At 39.4% G+C, this 25527-nt stretch overlaps 2 protein-coding genes across 2 annotated transcripts in view; one reads left to right on the top strand and one right to left on the bottom strand.

Moving 5' to 3' along the window:
- adad1 (adenosine deaminase domain containing 1 (testis-specific)) overlaps positions 1-25527 on the bottom strand; it is a 135544-nt gene that overhangs the window by 51911 nt on the left and 58106 nt on the right. The gene's annotated exons all lie outside the window — the stretch shown is intronic.
- srp72 (signal recognition particle 72) overlaps positions 1-25527 on the top strand; it is a 49422-nt gene that overhangs the window by 8200 nt on the left and 15695 nt on the right. The window contains exons 10-14 of the mRNA XM_077247234.1: positions 33-161; positions 891-963; positions 2174-2238; positions 2966-3061; positions 3138-3319. Of these exons, the coding sequence (XP_077103349.1) occupies positions 33-161; positions 891-963; positions 2174-2238; positions 2966-3061; positions 3138-3319 (545 nt within the window). The remainder of the gene's footprint in view (positions 1-32; positions 162-890; positions 964-2173; positions 2239-2965; positions 3062-3137; positions 3320-25527) is intronic.

The raw sequence follows: 25527 nt of genomic DNA, 5'->3' as shown, positions 1-25527 counted from the left end.
CCTGTTTTGACCTCTCGGTTGTCTCCCAACAGGCCGATCAGTGCAATAAGCTGTCGGCTAGCCTGCAGGCCCAGAATCCCAGTCACCCCAGACCGGTTCTGATCCAGGTTGCCCAGCTCTGCCGAGAAAAACAGCACAGCAAAGCCATCGAGCTCCTGCAGGTACTTTCCCTCCTGACTCTTCATTTCTGCAACGTAGACAGTAGGGCTGCATTATATATCAAAATTATCGAAATATCGCAAATGTATATATTGGGATATTGTAACAACTGGGGTCATAAAGAAAAGACAGAGAAAATCACTCACTGCTCTTGGCTGAATAGCTTTTGCAGCTTTAATAATAATCAGTATATATATTTAATTCGTACAGTGAAAACTAAGCCGTGTTTTATTTTTACATTTGATTATTCAGTTTCTGTTGTTAAATAATCCTTATGTAGGATAACCTGAACCCCTAAACCCCCTGGTTTACACTGATGTTAATATAACACTTCTTTTGCGACAGTAAAACACTGATGTTCACTTTCAGAAGCTGTAGGGAGGTTTTCTTGTCACAAAAAGAATGTGAAACGCGTATGTTGGTTATATAATTTTAAATATGTTTTAAAGGTTATTTAAGTTTATTTTACACACTTTAAGCATTATCGTATCGCATTATTTAATGAGTTATATCATATCGCATTTTTCTTCAATATCGTGCAGCCCTATTAGCCAGTTACCTCCGATAACAGACACTCTAAATTGTAATATGGACTCATGCACTTTCTGTAAAGCTGCTTTGAAATGATGTGCATTGTGAAAAGCGCTTTACAAATAAACGTGAATTGAATTGAATTGAATTGAAATCCCGCCCTCAGTGGCACTCTCTAACCATTTCTGTCTCTCCTGCAGAGGTTTTCAGATCAGCACCCTGAGAGCGCTTCTGGAATCAAACTCACCATGGCACAACTCTACGTAACCCAAGGTACGTATACACACACACACACACACACACACACACAGAGAGAGGCTACGTTCACACTGCGAGCCTTAGTGCTCAATTCTGATTTATTGCTCTGATCTGATTTTGTATAGTTGTTCACATTGTTGTTTTAAATGTGGCCCATATTATGGATGCACGATATATCACCCACCATATCGATATCGGCTGATATATGTTCATTTTTAATGTTATCGTTATCAGCCCATTAAGAAAATTTGGCTGATATATTAAAGCCTATAAATAATGGATTATTTCCTTCAGCTGAGACACTTCAGATGTGCACTGTTCACAATGATGGTTTTATTTGGCTTGAAATATGATTGGATTCACTTTAAAACAATTTAAAAACAGTTAGGTGCAACATGCACGACGCAAGTCTGCCATATAAGCTGCATAAAATTATAATGAGAACATTATAATTGTGTTTGGGACATGGCTTTTAATGGTGAGACTTTTGTTTTTGTAATCAGGCTCTCAAAAATTATATAAAAATTTGGATATAGATTTATCAGCCAAAATATCGGTTATCGGCTTTCAAATATAAAGAATTATTGGCATCGGCCAAAATGTTCATATCGGTGCATCCCAAGCCAATATCAGATTCCAAGGCGAACAGATCATGGTCCTGAAATGACCCGCATGAGCTAAAGAACGATAAAAATATGTCACGCAGCAAGTGATCTGCCCCAGAAGCCAGCAAATTCATACGCAGGCAATATAAAAAACAAAGACTTGTTTTGCTTGTATAAAGAGCTGTCACTGTAATACTTATGAGTTCTGACACATCACTGTCCTTCCATGACTAGCTTTCGCAACTGTCTTGATAATGTCGGGTATGTAAAATTGTGTAAAAAAAAAGTGACTCCCATGAGCACAGAATTATGAAGAATGTTGCTCTAAAGTGACATAAAAGTTGCATGAATATAACCATTCAGTCTGAGGTCGCGTTGCAAAACATCTGACCTGTATTGGATTTAGGACCACATATGGAAGTGGCCAAAGTCGGAATTGAAAAGATCAGATTTCATGTGGTTTGTGCCGTTCACACTGTCATGACAAAAACAGATCTGAGTCGCATATGAGCAAAAAAAAAAGTTTTTGGACCACATTTACCTATAGTCTGAATGTAGCTTTACAGAGAGCAGACTAAAAGAGTCTTTGAAGTGTAATGTATGTGTCCACCCTTCAACAGGTCATGTGACTAAAGCCTGTGATATCCTGAAGTCTATAGAAGAATTTAAATTCAAACCAGGAATGGTGAGATTTCATTTGCTTTTGCTTTTTTTTTTTTAAGGGATTTACGAGGACTGGCAGTAGATTAAGTTAGTCGTGATTAATTTAATTTAATTTAATTAGATTCTAGTTAATGCAGAATTTGCTAAAAGTTTTTCAAAATTTGTTATTTAAAATTATAATTAATGTTTTACTGATGTAGTTTTATCGATGAACTAGCTAAAAGTTATAAATTATATTTGCTTGAAATATTTGCTGTATAAAATCCTGTGTATATATAACTATAAATCTCAAAATGAAAATTCAGTACTTGAATGTTGAAGGACATCAAAACTTTAACCTTGTTTTTGTTTCTTAAGAGAAACTGAATGTTAAAACTGATATATATATATATATATTAAATCCATATGTTTTACACATTTATTAAATATACACTATATAGAGAGATAAACTCACAATTGCGAGAAATAAACATGCAATTCTAACTTTATATCACGCAATTGCGACTTTATATCATGCAATTCTGACTTTATATCATGCAATTCTGACTTTATATCACGTGATTCTGACTTTATATCACGCAATTGCGACTTTATATCATGCAATTCTGACTTAACACAATTGCCACTATATCACGCAATTCTGAGATAAAAAGTCAAAATTGAGAGATGTAAAGTCGCAATTACCTTTTTTATTTTTGATTCTGTGGTGGAAACAAGCTTCCATAGTTTTGTTCTGGTTTTTTTAACAGATTTCTGCCCTGGTCACGATGTACACGCATGAAGAAGACATTGACAGCGCAATCGACACATTCAGTCAAGCGATCCAGTATTACCAGAAAGAGCAGGTAAAAGCGAGTGCTGGCGGTTCAACGAGTCTTTATTCGCTCAGAACTGCATGATTATGTATTTTCCCTCTCTCAGACGGGGTCTGCTCTCCACCTGTCTCTGGTGCGAGAGGCTGCGAACTACAAGCTGAAATACGGGCGTAAGAAAGAGGCCACCAGTGATCTGGAGCAGCTGTGGAAGCAGAACACTAATGATATCCGTACGCTCGCCCAGCTCATCTCTGCATACTCGCTCGTGGATCAGGACAAGGCCAAAGCGTATCCTCAGATATCACTCGAGTCTCAGGTCATTCTGAAAGACATTCAAGCTACTTTCAGGGATGTGATTATTCCGGATTAATCCGGAATTCCGGTTATTTCGGCCTAAAATCCTGACACACGTAAATCATGCAGATCTGTAATTGAAAAAAAAGATCAGGAATCGGATACTTGTTATAAAATTTGAATTTCGGTTTCCAAAAGCTCAACACATCCAAAGCTCGCTCACTAAAAACGCGATTTTTATGTGATTTTAAACCATTCAAGAGTGAGACGACTCGCGCAGTGTTTTCTGTAGCATACATATCCAAAGCTCGCTCACTAAAAACGCGATTTTTAACCATTCAAGAGCGAGTCGACTCACGCAGTGTTTTCTGTAGCATACACATCCAAAGCTCGCTCACTAAAAACTTGATTTTACTGTGATTTTAAACCATTCAAGAGTGAGACGACTCGCGCAGTGTTTTCTGTAGCATACACATCCAAAGCTCGCTCACTAAAAACTTGATTTTACTGTGATTTTAAACCATTCAAGAGTGAGACGACTCGCGCAGTGTTTTCTGTAGCATACACATCCAAAGCTCGCTCACTAAAAAATTGATTTTACTGTGATTTTAAACCATTCAAGAGTGAGACGACTCGCGCAGTGTTTTCTGTAGCATACACATCCAAAGCTCGCTCACTAAAAACGTGATTTTTATGTGATTTTAAACCATTCAAGAGTGAGACGACTCGCGCAGTGTTTTCTGTAGCATACACATCCAAAGCTCGCTCACTAAAAACGTGATTTTACTGTGATTTTAAACCATTCAAGAGTGAGACGACTCGCGCAGTGTTTTCTGTAGCATACACATCCAAAGCTCGCTCACTAAAAACATGATTTTAATGTGATTTTAAACCATTCAAGAGTGAGACGACTCGCGCAGTGTTTTCTGTAGCATACACATCCAAAGCTCGCTCACTAAAAACGTGATTTTTATGTGATTTTAAACCATTCAAGAGTGAGACGACTCGCGCAGTGTTTTCTGTAGCATACACATCCAAAGCTCGCTCACTAAAAACGTGATTTTTATGTGATTTTAAACCATTCAAGAGCGAGTCGACTCGCGCAGTGTTTTCTGTAGCATACACATCCAAAGCTCGCTCACTAAAAACGTGATTTTACTGTGATTTTAAACCATTCAAGAGTGAGACGACTCGCGCAGTGTTTTCTGTAGCATACACATCCAAAGCTCGCTCACTAAAAACGTGATTTTTATGTGATTTTAAACCATTCAAGAGTGAGACGACTCGCGCAGTGTTTTCTGTAGCATACACATCCAAAGCTCGCTCACTAAAAACGTGATTTTTATGTGATTTTAAACCATTCAAGAGTGAGTTGACTCGCGCAGTGTTTTCTGTAGCATACACATCCAAAGCTCGCTCACTAAAAACGTGATTTTGATGTGATTTTAAACCATTCAAGAGTGAGACGACTCGCGCAGTGTTTTCTGTAGCATACACATCCAAAGCTCGCTCACTAAAAACGTGATTTGAATGTGATTTTAAACCATTCAAGAGCGAGTCGACTCGCGCAGTGTTTTCTGTAGCATACACATCCAAAGCTCACTCACTAAAATCGTGATTTTAATGTGATTTTAAACCATTCAAGAGTGAGACGACTCGCGCAGTGTTTTCTGTAGCATACACATCCAAAGCTCGCTCACTAAAAACGTGATTTGAATGTGATTTTAAACCATTCAAGAGTGAGACGACTCGCGCAGTGTTTTCTGTAGCATACACATCCAAAGCTCGCTCACTAAAAACGTGATTTGAATGTGATTTTAAACCATTCAAGAGTGAGACGACTCGCGCAGTGTTTTCTGTAGCATACACATCCAAAGCTCACTCACTAAAATCGTGATTTTAATGTGATTTTAAACCATTCAAGAGTGAGACGACTCGCGCAGTGTTTTCTGTAGCATACACATCCAAAGCTCGCTCACTAAAAACTTGATTTTACTGTGATTTTAAACCATTCAAGAGTGAGACGACTCGCGCAGTGTTTTCTGTAGCATACACATCCAAAGCTCGCTCACTAAAAACATGATTTTACTGTGATTTTAAACCATTCAAGAGTGAGACGACTCGCGCAGTGTTTTCTGTAGCATACACATCCAAAGCTCACTCACTAAAAACGCGATTTTTAACCATTCAAGAGCGAGTCGACTCACGCAGTGTTTTCTGTAGCATACACATCCAAAGCTCGCTCACTAAAAACATGATTTTACTGTGATTTTAAACCATTCAAGAGTGAGACGACTCGCGCAGTGTTTTCTGTAGCATACACATCCAAAGCTCGCTCACTAAAAACGTGATTTTTATGTGATTTTAAACCATTCAAGAGTGAGACGACTCGCGCAGTGTTTTCTGTAGCATACACATCCAAAGCTCGCTCACTAAAAACTTGATTTTACTGTGATTTTAAACCATTCAAGAGTGAGACGACTCGCGCAGTGTTTTCTGTAGCATACACATCCAAAGCTCACTCACTAAAATCGTGATTTTAATGTGATTTTAAACCATTCAAGAGTGAGACGACTCGCGCAGTGTTTTCTGTAGCATACACATCCAAAGCTCGCTCACTAAAAACTTGATTTTACTGTGATTTTAAACCATTCAAGAGTGAGACGACTCGCGCAGTGTTTTCTGTAGCATACACATCCAAAGCTCACTCACTAAAAACATGATTTTACTGTGATTTTAAACCATTCAAGAGTGAGACGACTCGAGCAGTGTTTTCTGTAGCATACACATCCAAAGCTCGCTCACTAAAAACGCGATTTTTAACCATTCAAGAGCGAGTCGACTCACGCAGTGTTTTCTGTAGCATACACATCCAAAGCTCGCTCACTAAAAACTTGATTTTACTGTGATTTTAAACCATTCAAGAGTGAGACGACTCGCGCAGTGTTTTCTGTAGCATACACATCCAAAGCTCGCTCACTAAAAACGTGATTTTTATGTGATTTTAAACCATTCAAGAGTGAGACGACTCGCGCAGTGTTTTCTGTAGCATACACATCCAAAGCTCGCTCACTAAAAACATGATTTTAATGTGATTTTAAACCATTCAAGAGTGAGACGACTCGCGCAGTGTTTTCTGTAGCATACACATCCAAAGCTCGCTCACTAAAAACATGATTTTACTGTGATTTTAAACCATTCAAGAGTGAGACGACTCGCGCAGTGTTTTCTGTAGCATACACATCCAAAGCTCGCTCACTAAAAACGTGATTTTTATGTGATTTTAAACCATTCAAGAGTGAGACGACTCGCGCAGTGTTTTCTGTAGCATACACATCCAAACCTCGCTCACTAAAAACATGATTTTAATGTGATTTTAAACCATTCAAGAGTGAGACGACTCGCGCAGTGTTTTCTGTAGCATACACATCCAAAGCTCGCTCACTAAAAACGTGATTTTTATGTGATTTTAAACCATTCAAGAGTGAGACGACTCGCGCAGTGTTTTCTGTAGCATACACATCCAAAGCTCGCTCACTAAAAACGTGATTTTACTGTGATTTTAAACCATTCAAGAGTGAGACGACTCGCGCGCTGTTTTCTGTAGCATACACATCCAAAGCTCGCTCACTAAAAACGTGATTTTTATGTGATTTTAAACCATTCAAGAGTGAGACGACTCGCGCGCTGTTTTCTGTAGCATACACATCCAAAGCTCGCTCACTAAAAACGTGATTTTTATGTGATTTTAAACCATTCAAGAGTGAGTTGACTCGCGCAGTGTTTTCTGTAGCATACACATCCAAAGCTCGCTCACTAAAAACGTGATTTTGATGTGATTTTAAACCATTCAAGAGTGAGACGACTCGCGCGCTGTTTTCTGTAGCATACACATCCAAAGCTCGCTCACTAAAAACGTGATTTTTATGTGATTTTAAACCATTCAAGAGTGAGTTGACTCGCGCAGTGTTTTCTGTAGCATACACATCGAAAGCTCGCTCACTAAAAACGTGATTTTGACGTGATTTTAAACCATTCAAGAGTGAGACGACTCGCGCAGTGTTTTCTGTAGCATACACATCCAAAGCTCGCTCACTAAAAACGTGATTTTAATGTGATTTTAAACCATTCAAGAGTGAGACGACTCGCGCAGTGTTTTCTGTAGCATACACATCCAAAGCTCGCTCACTAAAAACGTGATTTTACTGTGATTTTAAACCATTCAAGAGTGAGACGACTCGCGCAGTGTTTTCTGTAGCATACACATCCAAAGCTCACTCACTAAAAACGTGATTTTACTGTGATTTTAAACCATTCAAGAGTGAGACGACTTGCGCAGTGTTTTCTGTAGCATACACATCCAAAGCTCACTCACTAAAATCGTGATTTTAATGTGATTTTAAACCATTCAAGAGTGAGACGACTCGCGCAGTGTTTTCTGTAGCATACACATCCAAAGCTCACTCACTAAAAACGTGATTTTACTGTGATTTTAAACCATTCAAGAGTGAGACGACTCATGCAGTGTTTTCTGTAGCATACACATCCAAAGCTCGCTCACTAAAAACGTGATTTTACTGTGATTTTAAACCATTCAAGAGTGAGACGACTCGCGCAGTGTTTTCTGTAGCATACACATCCAAAGCTCGCTCACTAAAAACGTGATTTTTATGTGATTTTAAACCATTCAAGAGTGAGACGACTCGCGCGCTGTTTTCTGTAGCATACACATCCAAAGCTCACTCACTAAAAACATGATTTTAATGTGATTTTAAACCATTCAAGAGTGAGACGACTCGCGCAGTGTTTTCTGTAGCATACACATCCAAAGCTCGCTCACTAAAAACGTGATTTTAATGTGATTTTAAACCATTCAAGAGTGAGACGACTCGCGCAGTTTTTTCTGTAGCATACACATCCAAAGCTCACTCACTAAAATCGTGATTTTAATGTGATTTTAAACCATTCAAGAGTGAGACGACTCGCGCAGTGTTTTCTGTAGCATACACATCCAAAGCTCGCTCACTAAAAACGTGATTTTAATGTGATTTTAAACCATTCAAGAGTGAGACGACTCGCGCAGTGTTTTCTGTAGCATACACATCCAAAGCTCGCTCTCTAAAATCGTGATTTTAATGTGATTTTAAACCATTCAAGAGTGAGACGACTCGCGCAGTGTTTTCTGTAGCATACACATCCAAAGCTCGCTCACTAAAAACGTGATTTTACTGTGATTTTAAACCATTCAAGAGTGAGACGACTCGCGCAGTGTTTTCTGTAGCATACACATCCAAAGCTCACTCACTAAAAACATGATTTTAATGTGATTTTAAACCATTCAAGAGTGAGACGACTCGCGCAGTGTTTTCTGTAGCATACACATCCAAAGCTCGCTCACTAAAAACATGATTTTAATGTGATTTTAAACCATTCAAGAGTGAGTCGACTCACGCAGTGTTTTCTGTAGCATACACATCCAAAGCTCGCTCACTAAAAACGTGATTTTTATGTGATTTTAAACCATTCAAGAGTGAGACGACTCGCGCGCTGTTTTCTGTAGCATACACATCCAAAGCTCACTCACTAAAATCGTGATTTTACTGTGATTTTAAACCATTCAAGAGCGAGTCGACTCGCGCAGTGTTTTCTGTAGCATACACATCCAAAGCTCACTCACTAAAATCGTGATTTTACTGTGATTTTAAACCATTCAAGAGTGAGACGACTCGCGCAGTGTTTTCTGTAGCATACACATCCAAAGCTCGCTCACTAAAAACGTGATTTTTATGTGATTTTAAACCATTCAAGAGTGAGACGACTCGCGCAGTGTTTTCTGTAGCATACACATCCAAAGCTCACTCACTAAAATCGTGATTTTACTGTGATTTTAAACCATTCAAGAGTGAGACGACTCGCGCAGTGTTTTCTGTAGCATACACATCCAAAGCTCGCTCACTAAAAACGTGATTTTTATGTGATTTTAAACCATTCAAGAGTGAGTCGACTCGCGCAGTGTTTTCTGTAGCATACACATCCAAAGCTCACTCACTAAAATCGTGATTTTACTGTGATTTTAAACCATTCAAGAGTGAGACGACTCGCGCAGTGTTTTCTGTAGCATACACATCCAAAGCTCGCTCACTAAAAACGTGATTTTTATGTGATTTTAAACCATTCAAGAGTGAGTTGACTCGCGCAGTGTTTTCTGTAGCATACACATCCAAAGCTCGCTCACTAAAAACGTGATTTTTATGTGATTTTAAACCATTCAAGAGTGAGACGACTCGCGCAGTGTTTTCTGTAGCATACACATCCAAAGCTCGCTCACTAAAAACATGATTTTTATGTGATTTTAAACCATTCAAGAGTGAGACGACTCGCGCAGTGTTTTCTGTAGCATAGACATCCAAAGCTCGCTCACTAAAAACGTGATTTTTATGTGATTTTAAACCATTCAAGAGCGAGTCGACTCGCGCAGTGTTTTCTGTAGCATACACATCCAAAGCTCGCTCACTAAAAACGTGATTTTACTGTGATTTTAAACCATTCAAGAGTGAGACGACTCGCGCAGTGTTTTCTGTAGCATACACATCCAAAGCTCGCTCACTAAAAACGTGATTTTTATGTGATTTTAAACCATTCAAGAGTGAGACGACTCGCGCAGTGTTTTCTGTAGCATACACATCCAAAGCTCGCTCACTAAAAACGTGATTTTTATGTGATTTTAAACCATTCAAGAGTGAGTTGACTCGCGCAGTGTTTTCTGTAGCATACACATCCAAAGCTCGCTCACTAAAAACGTGATTTTGATGTGATTTTAAACCATTCAAGAGTGAGACGACTCGCGCAGTGTTTTCTGTAGCATACACATCCAAAGCTCGCTCACTAAAAACGTGATTTTAATGTGATTTTAAACCATTCAAGAGTGAGACGACTCGCGCAGTGTTTTCTGTAGCATACACATCCAAAGCTCGCTCACTAAAAACGTGATTTTACTGTGATTTTAAACCATTCAAGAGTGAGACGACTCGCGCAGTGTTTTCTGTAGCATACACATCCAAAGCTCACTCACTAAAATCGTGATTTGAATGTGATTTTAAACCATTCAAGAGTGAGACGACTCGCGCAGTGTTTTCTGTAGCATACACATCCAAAGCTCGCTCACTAAAAACGTGATTTGAATGTGATTTTAAACCATTCAAGAGCGAGTCGACTCGCGCAGTGTTTTCTGTAGCATACACATCCAAAGCTCACTCACTAAAATCGTGATTTTAATGTGATTTTAAACCATTCAAGAGTGAGACGACTCGCGCAGTGTTTTCTGTAGCATACACATCCAAAGCTCGCTCACTAAAAACGTGATTTGAATGTGATTTTAAACCATTCAAGAGTGAGACGACTCGCGCAGTGTTTTCTGTAGCATACACATCCAAAGCTCGCTCACTAAAAACGTGATTTGAATGTGATTTTAAACCATTCAAGAGTGAGACGACTCGCGCAGTGTTTTCTGTAGCATACACATCCAAAGCTCACTCACTAAAATCGTGATTTTAATGTGATTTTAAACCATTCAAGAGTGAGACGACTCGCGCAGTGTTTTCTGTAGCATACACATCCAAAGCTCGCTCACTAAAAACTTGATTTTACTGTGATTTTAAACCATTCAAGAGTGAGACGACTCGCGCAGTGTTTTCTGTAGCATACACATCCAAAGCTCGCTCACTAAAAACATGATTTTACTGTGATTTTAAACCATTCAAGAGTGAGACGACTCGCGCAGTGTTTTCTGTAGCATACACATCCAAAGCTCGCTCACTAAAAACGCGATTTTTAACCATTCAAGAGCGAGTCGACTCACGCAGTGTTTTCTGTAGCATACACATCCAAAGCTCGCTCACTAAAAACTTGATTTTACTGTGATTTTAAACCATTCAAGAGTGAGACGACTCGCGCAGTGTTTTCTGTAGCATACACATCCAAAGCTCGCTCACTAAAAACGTGATTTTTATGTGATTTTAAACCATTCAAGAGTGAGACGACTCGCGCAGTGTTTTCTGTAGCATACACATCCAAAGCTCACTCACTAAAATCGTGATTTTAATGTGATTTTAAACCATTCAAGAGTGAGACGACTCGCGCAGTGTTTTCTGTAGCATACACATCCAAAGCTCGCTCACTAAAAACTTGATTTTACTGTGATTTTAAACCATTCAAGAGTGAGACGACTCGCGCAGTGTTTTCTGTAGCATACACATCCAAAGCTCACTCACTAAAAACATGATTTTACTGTGATTTTAAACCATTCAAGAGTGAGACGACTCGAGCAGTGTTTTCTGTAGCATACACATCCAAAGCTCGCTCACTAAAAACGCGATTTTTAACCATTCAAGAGCGAGTCGACTCACGCAGTGTTTTCTGTAGCATACACATCCAAAGCTCGCTCACTAAAAACTTGATTTTACTGTGATTTTAAACCATTCAAGAGTGAGACGACTCGCGCAGTGTTTTCTGTAGCATACACATCCAAAGCTCGCTCACTAAAAACGTGATTTTTATGTGATTTTAAACCATTCAAGAGTGAGACGACTCGCGCAGTGTTTTCTGTAGCATACACATCCAAAGCTCGCTCACTAAAAACATGATTTTAATGTGATTTTAAACCATTCAAGAGTGAGACGACTCGCGCAGTGTTTTCTGTAGCATACACATCCAAAGCTCGCTCACTAAAAACATGATTTTACTGTGATTTTAAACCATTCAAGAGTGAGACGACTCGCGCAGTGTTTTCTGTAGCATACACATCCAAACCTCGCTCACTAAAAACATGATTTTAATGTGATTTTAAACCATTCAAGAGTGAGACGACTCGCGCAGTGTTTTCTGTAGCATACACATCCAAAGCTCGCTCACTAAAAACGTGATTTTTATGTGATTTTAAACCATTCAAGAGTGAGACGACTCGCGCAGTGTTTTCTGTAGCATACACATCCAAAGCTCGCTCACTAAAAACGTGATTTTACTGTGATTTTAAACCATTCAAGAGTGAGACGACTCGCGCGCTGTTTTCTGTAGCATACACATCCAAAGCTCGCTCACTAAAAACGTGATTTTTATGTGATTTTAAACCATTCAAGAGTGAGACGACTCGCGCGCTGTTTTCTGAAGCATACACATCCAAAGCTCGCTCACTAAAAACGTGATTTTTATGTGATTTTAAACCATTCAAGAGTGAGTTGACTCGCGCAGTGTTTTCTGTAGCATACACATCCAAAGCTCGCTCACTAAAAACGTGATTTTGATGTGATTTTAAACCATTCAAGAGTGAGACGACTCGCGCGCTTTTTTCTGTAGCATACACATCCAAAGCTCGCTCACTAAAAACGTGATTTTTATGTGATTTTAAACCATTCAAGAGTGAGTTGACTCGCGCAGTGTTTTCTGTAGCATACACATCGAAAGGTCACTCACTAAAAACGTGATTTTGACGTGATTTTAAACCATTCAAGAGTGAGACGACTCGCGCAGTGTTTTCTGTAGCATACACATCCAAAGCTCGCTCACTAAAAACGTGATTTTAATGTGATTTTAAACCATTCAAGAGTGAGACGACTCGCGCAGTGTTTTCTGTAGCATACACATCCAAAGCTCGCTCACTAAAAACGTGATTTTACTGTGATTTTAAACCATTCAAGAGTGAGACGACTCGCGCAGTGTTTTCTGTAGCATACACATCCAAAGCTCACTCACTAAAAACGTGATTTTACTGTGATTTTAAACCATTCAAGAGTGAGACGACTTGCGCAGTGTTTTCTGTAGCATACACATCCAAAGCTCACTCACTAAAATCGTGATTTTAATGTGATTTTAAACCATTCAAGAGTGAGACGACTCGCGCAGTGTTTTCTGTAGCATACACATCCAAAGCTCACTCACTAAAAACGTGATTTTACTGTGATTTTAAACCATTCAAGAGTGAGACGACTCATGCAGTGTTTTCTGTAGCATACACATCCAAAGCTCGCTCACTAAAAACGTGATTTTACTGTGATTTTAAACCATTCAAGAGTGAGACGACTCGCGCAGTGTTTTCTGTAGCATACACATCAAAAGCTCGCTCACTAAAAACGTGATTTTTATGTGATTTTAAACCATTCAAGAGTGAGACGACTCGCGCGCTGTTTTCTGTAGCATACACATCCAAAGCTCACTCACTAAAAACATGATTTTAATGTGATTTTAAACCATTCAAGAGTGAGACGACTCGCGCAGTGTTTTCTGTAGCATACACATCGAAAGCTCGCTCACTAAAAACGTGATTTTGACGTGATTTTAAACCATTCAAGAGTGAGACGACTCGCGCAGTGTTTTCTGTAGCATACACATCCAAAGCTCGCTCACTAAAAACGTGATTTTAATGTGATTTTAAACCATTCAAGAGTGAGACGACTCGCGCAGTGTTTTCTGTAGCATACACATCCAAAGCTCGCTCACTAAAAACGTGATTTTACTGTGATTTTAAACCATTCAAGAGTGAGACGACTCGCGCAGTGTTTTCTGTAGCATACACATCCAAAGCTCACTCACTAAAAACGTGATTTTACTGTGATTTTAAACCATTCAAGAGTGAGACGACTTGCGCAGTGTTTTCTGTAGCATACACATCCAAAGCTCACTCACTAAAATCGTGATTTTAATGTGATTTTAAACCATTCAAGAGTGAGACGACTCGCGCAGTGTTTTCTGTAGCATACACATCCAAAGCTCACTCACTAAAAACGTGATTTTACTGTGATTTTTAAACCATTCAAGAGTGAGACGACTCATGCAGTGTTTTCTGTAGCATACACATCCAAAGCTCGCTCACTAAAAACGTGATTTTACTGTGATTTTAAACCATTCAAGAGTGAGACGACTCGCGCAGTGTTTTCTGTAGCATACACATCCAAAGCTCGCTCACTAAAAACGTGATTTTTATGTGATTTTAAACCATTCAAGAGTGAGACGACTCGCGCGCTGTTTTCTGTAGCATACACATCCAAAGCTCACTCACTAAAAACATGATTTTAATGTGATTTTAAACCATTCAAGAGTGAGACGACTCGCGCAGTGTTTTCTGTAGCATACACATCCAAAGCTCGCTCACTAAAAACGTGATTTTAATGTGATTTTAAACCATTCAAGAGTGAGACGACTCGCGCAGTTTTTTCTGTAGCATACACATCCAAAGCTCACTCACTAAAATCGTGATTTTAATGTGATTTTAAACCATTCAAGAGTGAGACGACTCGCGCAGTGTTTTCTGTAGCATACACATCCAAAGCTCGCTCACTAAAAACGTGATTTTAATGTGATTTTAAACCATTCAAGAGTGAGACGACTCGCGCAGTGTTTTCTGTAGCATACACATCCAAAGCTCGCTCACTAAAATCGTGATTTTAATGTGATTTTAAACCATTCAAGAGTGAGACGACTCGCGCAGTGTTTTCTGTAGCATACACATCCAAAGCTCGCTCACTAAAAACGTGATTTTACTGTGATTTTAAACCATTCAAGAGCGAGTCGACTCGCGCAGTGTTTTCTGTAGCATACACATCCAAAGCTCACTCACTAAAATCGTGATTTTACTGTGATTTTAAACCATTCAAGAGTGAGACGACTCGCGCAGTGTTTTCTGTAGCATACACATCCAAAGCTCGCTCACTAAAAACGTGATTTTTATGTGATTTTAAACCATTCAAGAGTGAGACGACTCGCGCAGTGTTTTCTGTAGCATACACATCCAAAGCTCACTCACTAAAATCGTGATTTTACTGTGATTTTAAACCATTCAAGAGTGAGACGACTCGCGCAGTGTTTTCTGTAGCATACACATCCAAAGCTCGCTCACTAAAAACGTGATTTTTATGTGATTTTAAACCATTCAAGAGTGAGTCGACTCGCGCAGTGTTTTCTGTAGCATACACATCCAAAGCTCACTCACTAAAATCGTGATTTTACTGTGATTTTAAACCATTCAAGAGTGAGACGACTCGCGCAGTGTTTTCTGTAGCATACACATCCAAAGCTCGCTCACTAAAAACGTGATTTTTATGTGATTTTAAACCATTCAAGAGTGAGTTGACTCGCGCAGTGTTTTCTGTAGCATACACATCCAAAGCTCGCTCACTAAAAACGTGATTTTTATGTGATTTTAAACCATTCAAGAGTGAGACGACTCGCGCAGTGTTTTCTGTAGCATACACATCCAAAGCTCGCTCACTAAAAACATGATTTTTATGTGATTTTAAACCATTCAAGAGTGAGACGACTCGCGCAGTGTTTTCTGTAGCATACACATCCAAAGCTCGCTCACTAAAAACGTGATTTTTATGTGATTTTAAACCATTCAAGAGCGAGTCGACTCGCGCAGTGTTTTCTGTAGCATACACATCCAAAGCTCGCTCACTAAAAACGTGATTTTACTGTGATTTTAAACCATTCAAGAGTGAGACGACTCGCGCAGTGTTTTCTGTAGCATACACATCCAAAGCTCGCTCACTAAAAACGTGATTTTTATGTGATTTTAAACCATTCAAGAGTGAGACGACTCGCGCAGTGTTTTCTGTAGCATACACATCCAAAGCTCGCTCACTAAAAACGTGATTTTTATGTGATTTTAAACCATTCAAGAGTGAGTTGACTCGCGCAGTGTTTTCTGTAGCATACACATCCAAAGCTCGCTCACTAAAAACGTGATTTTGATGTGATTTTAAACCATTCAAGAGTGAGACGACTCGCGCAGTGTTTTCTGTAGCATACACATCCAAAGCTCGCTCACTAAAAACGTGATTTTAATGTGATTTTAAACCATTCAAGAGTGAGACGACTCGCGCAGTGTTTTCTGTAGCATACACATCCAAAGCTCGCTCACTAAAAACGTGATTTTACTGTGATTTTAAACCATTCAAGAGTGAGACGACTCGCGCAGTGTTTTCTGTAGCATACACATCCAAAGCTCACTCACTAAAATCGTGATTTGAATGTGATTTTAAACCATTCAAGAGTGAGACGACTCGCGCAGTGTTTTCTGTAGCATACACATCCAAAGCTCGCTCACTAAAAACGTGATTTGAATGTGATTTTAAACCATTCAAGAGCGAGTCGACTCGCGCAGTGTTTTCTGTAGCATACACATCCAAAGCTCACTCACTAAAATCGTGATTTTAATGTGATTTTAAACCATTCAAGAGTGAGACGACTCGCGCAGTGTTTTCTGTAGCATACACATCCAAAGCTCGCTCACTAAAAACGTGATTTGAATGTGATTTTAAACCATTCAAGAGTGAGACGACTCGCGCAGTGTTTTCTGTAGCATACACATCCAAAGCTCGCTCACTAAAAACGTGATTTGAATGTGATTTTAAACCATTCAAGAGTGAGACGACTCGCGCAGTGTTTTCTGTAGCATACACATCCAAAGCTCACTCACTAAAATCGTGATTTTAATGTGATTTTAAACCATTCAAGAGTGAGACGACTCGCGCAGTGTTTTCTGTAGCATACACATCCAAAGCTCGCTCACTAAAAACTTGATTTTACTGTGATTTTAAACCATTCAAGAGTGAGACGACTCGCGCAGTGTTTTCTGTAGCATACACATCCAAAGCTCGCTCACTAAAAACATGATTTTACTGTGATTTTAAACCATTCAAGAGTGAGACGACTCGCGCAGTGTTTTCTGTAGCATACACATCCAAAGCTCGCTCACTAAAAACGCGATTTTTAACCATTCAAGAGCGAGTCGACTCACGCAGTGTTTTCTGTAGCATACACATCCAAAGCTCGCTCACTAAAAACTTGATTTTACTGTGATTTTAAACCATTCAAGAGTGAGACGACTCGCGCAGTGTTTTCTGTAGCATACACATCCAAAGCTCGCTCACTAAAAACGTGATTTTTATGTGATTTTAAACCATTCAAGAGTGAGACGACTCGCGCAGTGTTTTCTGTAGCATACACATCCAAAGCTCACTCACTAAAATCGTGATTTTAATGTGATTTTAAACCATTCAAGAGTGAGACGACTCGCGCAGTGTTTTCTGTAGCATACACATCCAAAGCTCGCTCACTAAAAACTTGATTTTACTGTGATTTTAAACCATTCAAGAGTGAGACGACTCGCGCAGTGTTTTCTGTAGCATACACATCCAAAGCTCACTCACTAAAAACATGATTTTACTGTGATTTTAAACCATTCAAGAGTGAGACGACTCGAGCAGTGTTTTCTGTAGCATACACATCCAAAGCTCGCTCACTAAAAACGCGTTTTTTAACCATTCAAGAGCGAGTCGACTCACGCAGTGTTTTCTGTAGCATACACATCCAAAGCTCGCTCACTAAAAACTTGATTTTACTGTGATTTTAAACCATTCAAGAGTGAGACGACTCGCGCAGTGTTTTCTGTAGCATACACATCCAAAGCTCGCTCACTAAAAACGTGATTTTTATGTGATTTTAAACCATTCAAGAGTGAGACGACTCGCGCAGTGTTTTCTGTAGCATACACATCCAAAGCTCGCTCACTAAAAACATGATTTTAATGTGATTTTAAACCATTCAAGAGTGAGACGACTCGCGCAGTGTTTTCTGTAGCATACACATCCAAAGCTCGCTCACTAAAAACATGATTTTACTGTGATTTTAAACCATTCAAGAGTGAGACGACTCGCGCAGTGTTTTCTGTAGCATACACATCCAAACCTCGCTCACTAAAAACATGATTTTAATGTGATTTTAAACCATTCAAGAGTGAGACGACTCGCGCAGTGTTTTCTGTAGCATACACATCCAAAGCTCGCTCACTAAAAACGTGATTTTTATGTGATTTTAAACCATTCAAGAGTGAGACGACTCGCGCAGTGTTTTCTGTAGCATACACATCCAAAGCTCGCTCACTAAAAACGTGATTTTACTGTGATTTTAAACCATTCAAGAGTGAGACGACTCGCGCGCTGTTTTCTGTAGCATACACATCCAAAGCTCGCTCACTAAAAACGTGATTTTTATGTGATTTTAAACCATTCAAGAGTGAGACGACTCGCGCGCTGTTTTCTGTAGCATACACATCCAAAGCTCGCTCACTAAAAACGTGATTTTTATGTGATTTTAAACCATTCAAGAGTGAGTTGACTCGCGCAGTGTTTTCTGTAGCATACACATCCAAAGCTCGCTCACTAAAAACGTGATTTTGATGTGATTTTAAACCATTCAAGAGTGAGACGACTCGCGCGCTTTTTTCTGTAGCATACACATCCAAAGCTCGCTCACTAAAAACGTGATTTTTATGTGATTTTAAACCATTCAAGAGTGAGTTGACTCGCGCAGTGTTTTCTGTAGCATACACATCGAAAGGTCACTCACTAAAAACGTGATTTTGACGTGATTTTAAACCATTCAAGAGTGAGACGACTCGCGCAGTGTTTTCTGTAGCATACACATCCAAAGCTCGCTCACTAAAAACGTGATTTTAATGTGATTTTAAACCATTCAAGAGTGAGACGACTCGCGCAGTGTTTTCTGTAGCATACACATCCAAAGCTCGCTCACTAAAAACGTGATTTTACTGTGATTTTAAACCATTCAAGAGTGAGACGACTCGCGCAGTGTTTTCTGTAGCATACACATCCAAAGCTCACTCACTAAAAACGTGATTTTACTGTGATTTTAAACCATTCAAGAGTGAGACGACTTGCGCAGTGTTTTCTGTAGCATACACATCCAAAGCTCACTCACTAAAATCGTGATTTTAATGTGATTTTAAACCATTCAAGAGTGAGACGACTCGCGCAGTGTTTTCTGTAGCATACACATCCAAAGCTCACTCACTAAAAACGTGATTTTACTGTGATTTTAAACCATTCAAGAGTTAGACGACTCATGCAGTGTTTTCTGTAGCATACACATCCAAAGCTCGCTCACTAAAAACTTGATTTTACTGTGATTTTAAACCATTCAAGAGTGAGACGACTCGCGCAGTGTTTTCTGTAGCATACACATCCAAAGCTCGCTCACTAAAAACGTGATTTTTATGTGATTTTAAACCATTCAAGAGTGAGACGACTCGCGCGCTGTTTTCTGTAGCATACACATCCAAAGCTCACTCACTAAAAACATGATTTTAATGTGATTTTAAACCATTCAAGAGTGAGACGACTCGCGCAGTGTTTTCTGTAGCATACACATCGAAAGCTCGCTCACTAAAAACGTGATTTTGACGTGATTTTAAACCATTCAAGAGTGAGACGACTCGCGCAGTGTTTTCTGTAGCATACACATCCAAAGCTCGCTCACTAAAAACGTGATTTTAATGTGATTTTAAACCATTCAAGAGTGAGACGACTCGCGCAGTGTTTTCTGTAGCATACACATCCAAAGCTCGCTCACTAAAAACGTGATTTTACTGTGATTTTAAACCATTCAAGAGTGAGACGACTCGCGCAGTGTTTTCTGTAGCATACACATCCAAAGCTCACTCACTAAAAACGTGATTTTACTGTGATTTTAAACCATTCAAGAGTGAGACGACTTGCGCAGTGTTTTCTGTAGCATACACATCCAAAGCTCACTCACTAAAATCGTGATTTTAATGTGATTTTAAACCATTCAAGAGTGAGACGACTCGCGCAGTGTTTTCTGTAGCATACACATCCAAAGCTCACTCACTAAAAACGTGATTTTACTGTGATTTTTAAACCATTCAAGAGTGAGACGACTCATGCAGTGTTTTCTGTAGCATACACATCCAAAGCTCGCTCACTAAAAACGTGATTTTACTGTGATTTTAAACCATTCAAGAGTGAGACGACTCGCGCAGTGTTTTCTGTAGCATACACATCCAAAGCTCGCTCACTAAAAACGTGATTTTTATGTGATTTTAAACCATTCAAGAGTGAGACGACTCGCGCGCTGTTTTCTGTAGCATACACATCCAAAGCTCACTCACTAAAAACATGATTTTAATGTGATTTTAAACCATTCAAGAGTGAGACGACTCGCGCAGTGTTTTCTGTAGCATACACATCCAAAGCTCGCTCACTAAAAACGTGATTTTAATGTGATTTTAAACCATTCAAGAGTGAGACGACTCGCGCAGTTTTTTCTGTAGCATACACATCCAAAGCTCACTCACTAAAATCGTGATTTTAATGTGATTTTAAACCATTCAAGAGTGAGACGACTCGCGCAGTGTTTTCTGTAGCATACACATCCAAAGCTCGCTCACTAAAAACGTGATTTTAATGTGATTTTAAACCATTCAAGAGTGAGACGACTCGCGCAGTGTTTTCTGTAGCATACACATCCAAAGCTCGCTCACTAAAATCGTGATTTTAATGTGATTTTAAACCATTCAAGAGTGAGACGACTCGCGCAGTGTTTTCTGTAGCATACACATCCAAAGCTCACTCACTAAAATCGTGATTTTAATGTGATTTTAAACCATTCAAGAGTGAGACGACTCGCGCAGTGTTTTCTGTAGCATACACATCCAAAGCTCGCTCACTAAAAACGTGATTTTAATGTGATTTTAAACCATTCAAGAGTGAGACGACTCGCGCAGTGTTTTCTGTAGCATACACATCCAAAGCTCGCTCACTAAAATCGTGATTTTAATGTGATTTTAAACCATTCAAGAGTGAGACGACTCGCGCAGTGTTTTCTGTAGCATACACATCCAAAGCTCGCTCACTAAAAACGTGATTTTACTGTGATTTTAAACCATTCAAGAGTGAGACGACTCGCGCAGTGTTTTCTGTAGCATACACATCCAAAGCTCACTCACTAAAAACATGATTTTAATGTGATTTTAAACCATTCAAGAGTGAGACGACTCGCGCAGTGTTTTCTGTAGCATACACATCCAAAGCTCGCTCACTAAAAACATGATTTTAATGTGATTTTAAACCATTCAAGAGTGAGTCGACTCACGCAGTGTTTTCTGTAGCATACACATCCAAAGCTCGCTCACTAAAAACGTGATTTTTATGTGATTTTAAACCATTCAAGAGTGAGACGACTCGCGCGCTGTTTTCTGTAGCATACACATCCAAAGCTCACTCACTAAAATCGTGATTTTACTGTGATTTTAAACCATTCAAGAGCGAGTCGACTCGCGCAGTGTTTTCTGTAGCATACACATCCAAAGCTCACTCACTAAAATCGTGATTTTACTGTGATTTTAAACCAATCAAGAGTGAGACGACTCGCGCAGTGTTTTCTGTAGCATACACATCCAAAGCTCGCTCACTAAAAACGTGATTTTTATGTGATTTTAAACCATTCAAGAGTGAGTTGACTCGCGCAGTGTTTTCTGTAGCATACACATCCAAAGCTCGCTCACTAAAAACGTGATTTTTATGTGATTTTAAACCATTCAAGAGTGAGACGACTCGCGCAGTGTTTTCTGTAGCATACACATCCAAAGCTCACTCACTAAAATCGTGATTTTACTGTGATTTTAAACCATTCAAGAGTGAGACGACTTGCGCAGTGTTTTCTGTAGCATACACATCCAAAGCTCGCTCACTAAAAACGTGATTTTACTGTGATTTTAAACCATTCAAGAGTGAGACGACTTGCGCAGTGTTTTCTGTAGCATACACATCCAAAGCTCACTCACTAAAATCGTGATTTTACTGTGATTTTAAACCATTCAAGAGTGAGACGACTTGCGCAGTGTTTTCTGTAGCATACACATCCAAAGCTCACTCACTAAAATCGTGATTTTACTGTGATTTTAAACCATTCAAGAGTGAGACGACTCGCGCAGTGTTTTCTGTAGCATACACATCCAAAGCTCGCTCACTAAAAACGTGATTTTTATGTGATTTTAAACCATTCAAGAGTGAGTCGACTCGCGCAGTGTTTTCTGTAGCATACACATCCAAAGCTCACTCACTAAAATCGTGATTTTACTGTGATTTTAAACCATTCAAGAGTGAGACGACTCGCGCAGTGTTTTCTGTAGCATACACATCCAAAGCTCGCTCACTAAAAACGTGATTTTTATGTGATTTTAAACCATTCAAGAGTGAGTTGACTCGCGCAGTGTTTTCTGTAGCATACACATCCAAAGCTCGCTCACTAAAAACGTGATTTTTATGTGATTTTAAACCATTCAAGAGTGAGACGACTCGCGCAGTGTTTTCTGTAGCATACACATCCAAAGCTCGCTCACTAAAAACATGATTTTTATGTGATTTTAAACCATTCAAGAGTGAGACGACTCACGCAGTGTTTTCTGTAGCATACACATCCAAAGCTCGCTCACTAAAATCGTGATTTTAATGTGATTTTAAACCATTCAAGAGTGAGACGACTCGCGCAGTGTTTTCTGTAGCATACACATCCAAAGCTCGCTCACTAAAAACGTGATTTTACTGTGATTTTAAACCATTCAAGAGTGAGACGACTCGCGCAGTTTTCTGTAGCATACACATCCAAAGCTCACTCACTAAAAACATGATTTTAATGTGATTTTAAACCATTCAAGAGTGAGACGACTCGCGCAGTGTTTTCTGTAGCATACACATCCAAAGCTCGCTCACTAAAAACATGATTTTAATGTGATTTTAAACCATTCAAGAGTGAGTCGACTCACGCAGTGTTTTCTGTAGCATACACATCCAAAGCTCACTCACTAAAATCGTGATTTTACTGTGATTTTAAACCATTCAAGAGTGAGACGACTCGCGCAGTGTTTTCTGTAGCATACACATCCAAAGCTCGCTCACTAAAAACGTGATTTGAATGTGATTTTAAACCATTCAAGAGTGAGACGACTCGCGCAGTGTTTTCTGTAGCATACACATCCAAAGCTCGCTCACTAAAAACGTGATTTGAATGTGATTTTAAACCATTCAAGAGTGAGACGACTCGCGCAGTGTTTTCTGTAGCATACACATCCAAAGCTCACTCACTAAAATCGTGATTTTAATGTGATTTTAAACCATTCAAGAGTGAGACGACTCGCGCAGTGTTTTCTGTAGCATACACATCCAAAGCTCGCTCACTAAAAACTTGATTTTACTGTGATTTTAAACCATTCAAGAGTGAGACGACTCGCGCAGTGTTTTCTGTAGCATACACATCCAAAGCTCGCTCACTAAAAACATGATTTTACTGTGATTTTAAACCATTCAAGAGTGAGACGACTCGCGCAGTGTTTTCTGTAGCATACACATCCAAAGCTCGCTCACTAAAAACGCGATTTTTAACCATTCAAGAGCGAGTCGACTCACGCAGTGTTTTCTGTAGCATACACATCCAAAGCTCGCTCACTAAAAACTTGATTTTACTGTGATTTTAAACCATTCAAGAGTGAGACGACTCGCGCAGTGTTTTCTGTAGCATACACATCCAAAGCTCGCTCACTAAAAACGTGATTTTTATGTGATTTTAAACCATTCAAGAGTGAGACGACTCGCGCAGTGTTTTCTGTAGCATACACATCCAAAGCTCACTCACTAAAATCGTGATTTTAATGTGATTTTAAACCATTCAAGAGTGAGACGACTCGCGCAGTGTTTTCTGTAGCATACACATCCAAAGCTCGCTCACTAAAAACATGATTTTAATGTGATTTTAAACCATTCAAGAGTGAGTCGACTCACGCAGTGTTTTCTGTAGCATACACATCCAAAGCTCACTCACTAAAATCGTGATTTTACTGTGATTTTAAACCATTCAAGAGTGAGACGACTCGCGCAGTGTTTTCTGTAGCATACACATCCAAAGCTCGCTCACTAAAAACGTGATTTGAATGTGATTTTAAACCATTCAAGAGTGAGACGACTCGCGCAGTGTTTTCTGTAGCATACACATCCAAAGCTCGCTCACTAAAAACGTGATTTGAATGTGATTTTAAACCATTCAAGAGTGAGACGACTCGCGCAGTGTTTTCTGTAGCATACACATCCAAAGCTCACTCACTAAAATCGTGATTTTAATGTGATTTTAAACCATTCAAGAGTGAGACGACTCGCGCAGTGTTTTCTGTAGCATACACATCCAAAGCTCGCTCACTAAAAACTTGATTTTACTGTGATTTTAAACCATTCAAGAGTGAGACGACTCGCGCAGTGTTTTCTGTAGCATACACATCCAAAGCTCGCTCACTAAAAACATGATTTTACTGTGATTTTAAACCATTCAAGAGTGAGACGACTCGCGCAGTGTTTTCTGTAGCATACACATCCAAAGCTCGCTCACTAAAAACGCGATTTTTAACCATTCAAGAGCGAGTCGACTCACGCAGTGTTTTCTGTAGCATACACATCCAAAGCTCGCTCACTAAAAACTTGATTTTACTGTGATTTTAAACCATTCAAGAGTGAGACGACTCGCGCAGTGTTTTCTGTAGCATACACATCCAAAGCTCGCTCACTAAAAACGTGATTTTTATGTGATTTTAAACCATTCAAGAGTGAGACGACTCGCGCAGTGTTTTCTGTAGCATACACATCCAAAGCTCACTCACTAAAATCGTGATTTTAATGTGATTTTAAACCATTCAAGAGTGAGACGACTCGCGCAGTGTTTTCTGTAGCATACACATCCAAAGCTCGCTCACTAAAAACTTGATTTTACTGTGATTTTAAACCATTCAAGAGTGAGACGACTCGCGCAGTGTTTTCTGTAGCATACACATCCAAAGCTCACTCACTAAAAACATGATTTTACTGTGATTTTAAACCATTCAAGAGTGAGACGACTCGAGCAGTGTTTTCTGTAGCATACACATCCAAAGCTCGCTCACTAAAAACGCGATTTTTAACCATTCAAGAGCGAGTCGACTCACGCAGTGTTTTCTGTAGCATACACATCCAAAGCTCGCTCACTAAAAACTTGATTTTACTGTGATTTTAAACCATTCAAGAGTGAGACGACTCGCGCAGTGTTTTCTGTAGCATACACATCCAAAGCTCGCTCACTAAAAACGTGATTTTTATGTGATTTTAAACCATTCAAGAGTGAGACGACTCGCGCAGTGTTTTCTGTAGCATACACATCCAAAGCTCGCTCACTAAAAACATGATTTTAATGTGATTTTAAACCATTCAAGAGTGAGACGACTCGCGCAGTGTTTTCTGTAGCATACACATCCAAAGCTCGCTCACTAAAAACATGATTTTACTGTGATTTTAAACCATTCAAGAGTGAGACGA

The sequence above is a fragment of the Siphateles boraxobius genome, unplaced genomic scaffold (genome assembly GCF_051911475.1).
Source record: "Siphateles boraxobius isolate OS27281-9 unplaced genomic scaffold, OSU_SipBor_1 3, whole genome shotgun sequence".
In the NCBI taxonomy this organism is placed as follows: domain Eukaryota; kingdom Metazoa; phylum Chordata; class Actinopteri; order Cypriniformes; family Leuciscidae; genus Siphateles; species Siphateles boraxobius.
The sequence above is the reverse complement of the archived record's forward strand: the minus strand, read 5'-3'. Positions and strand labels throughout refer to the sequence as shown.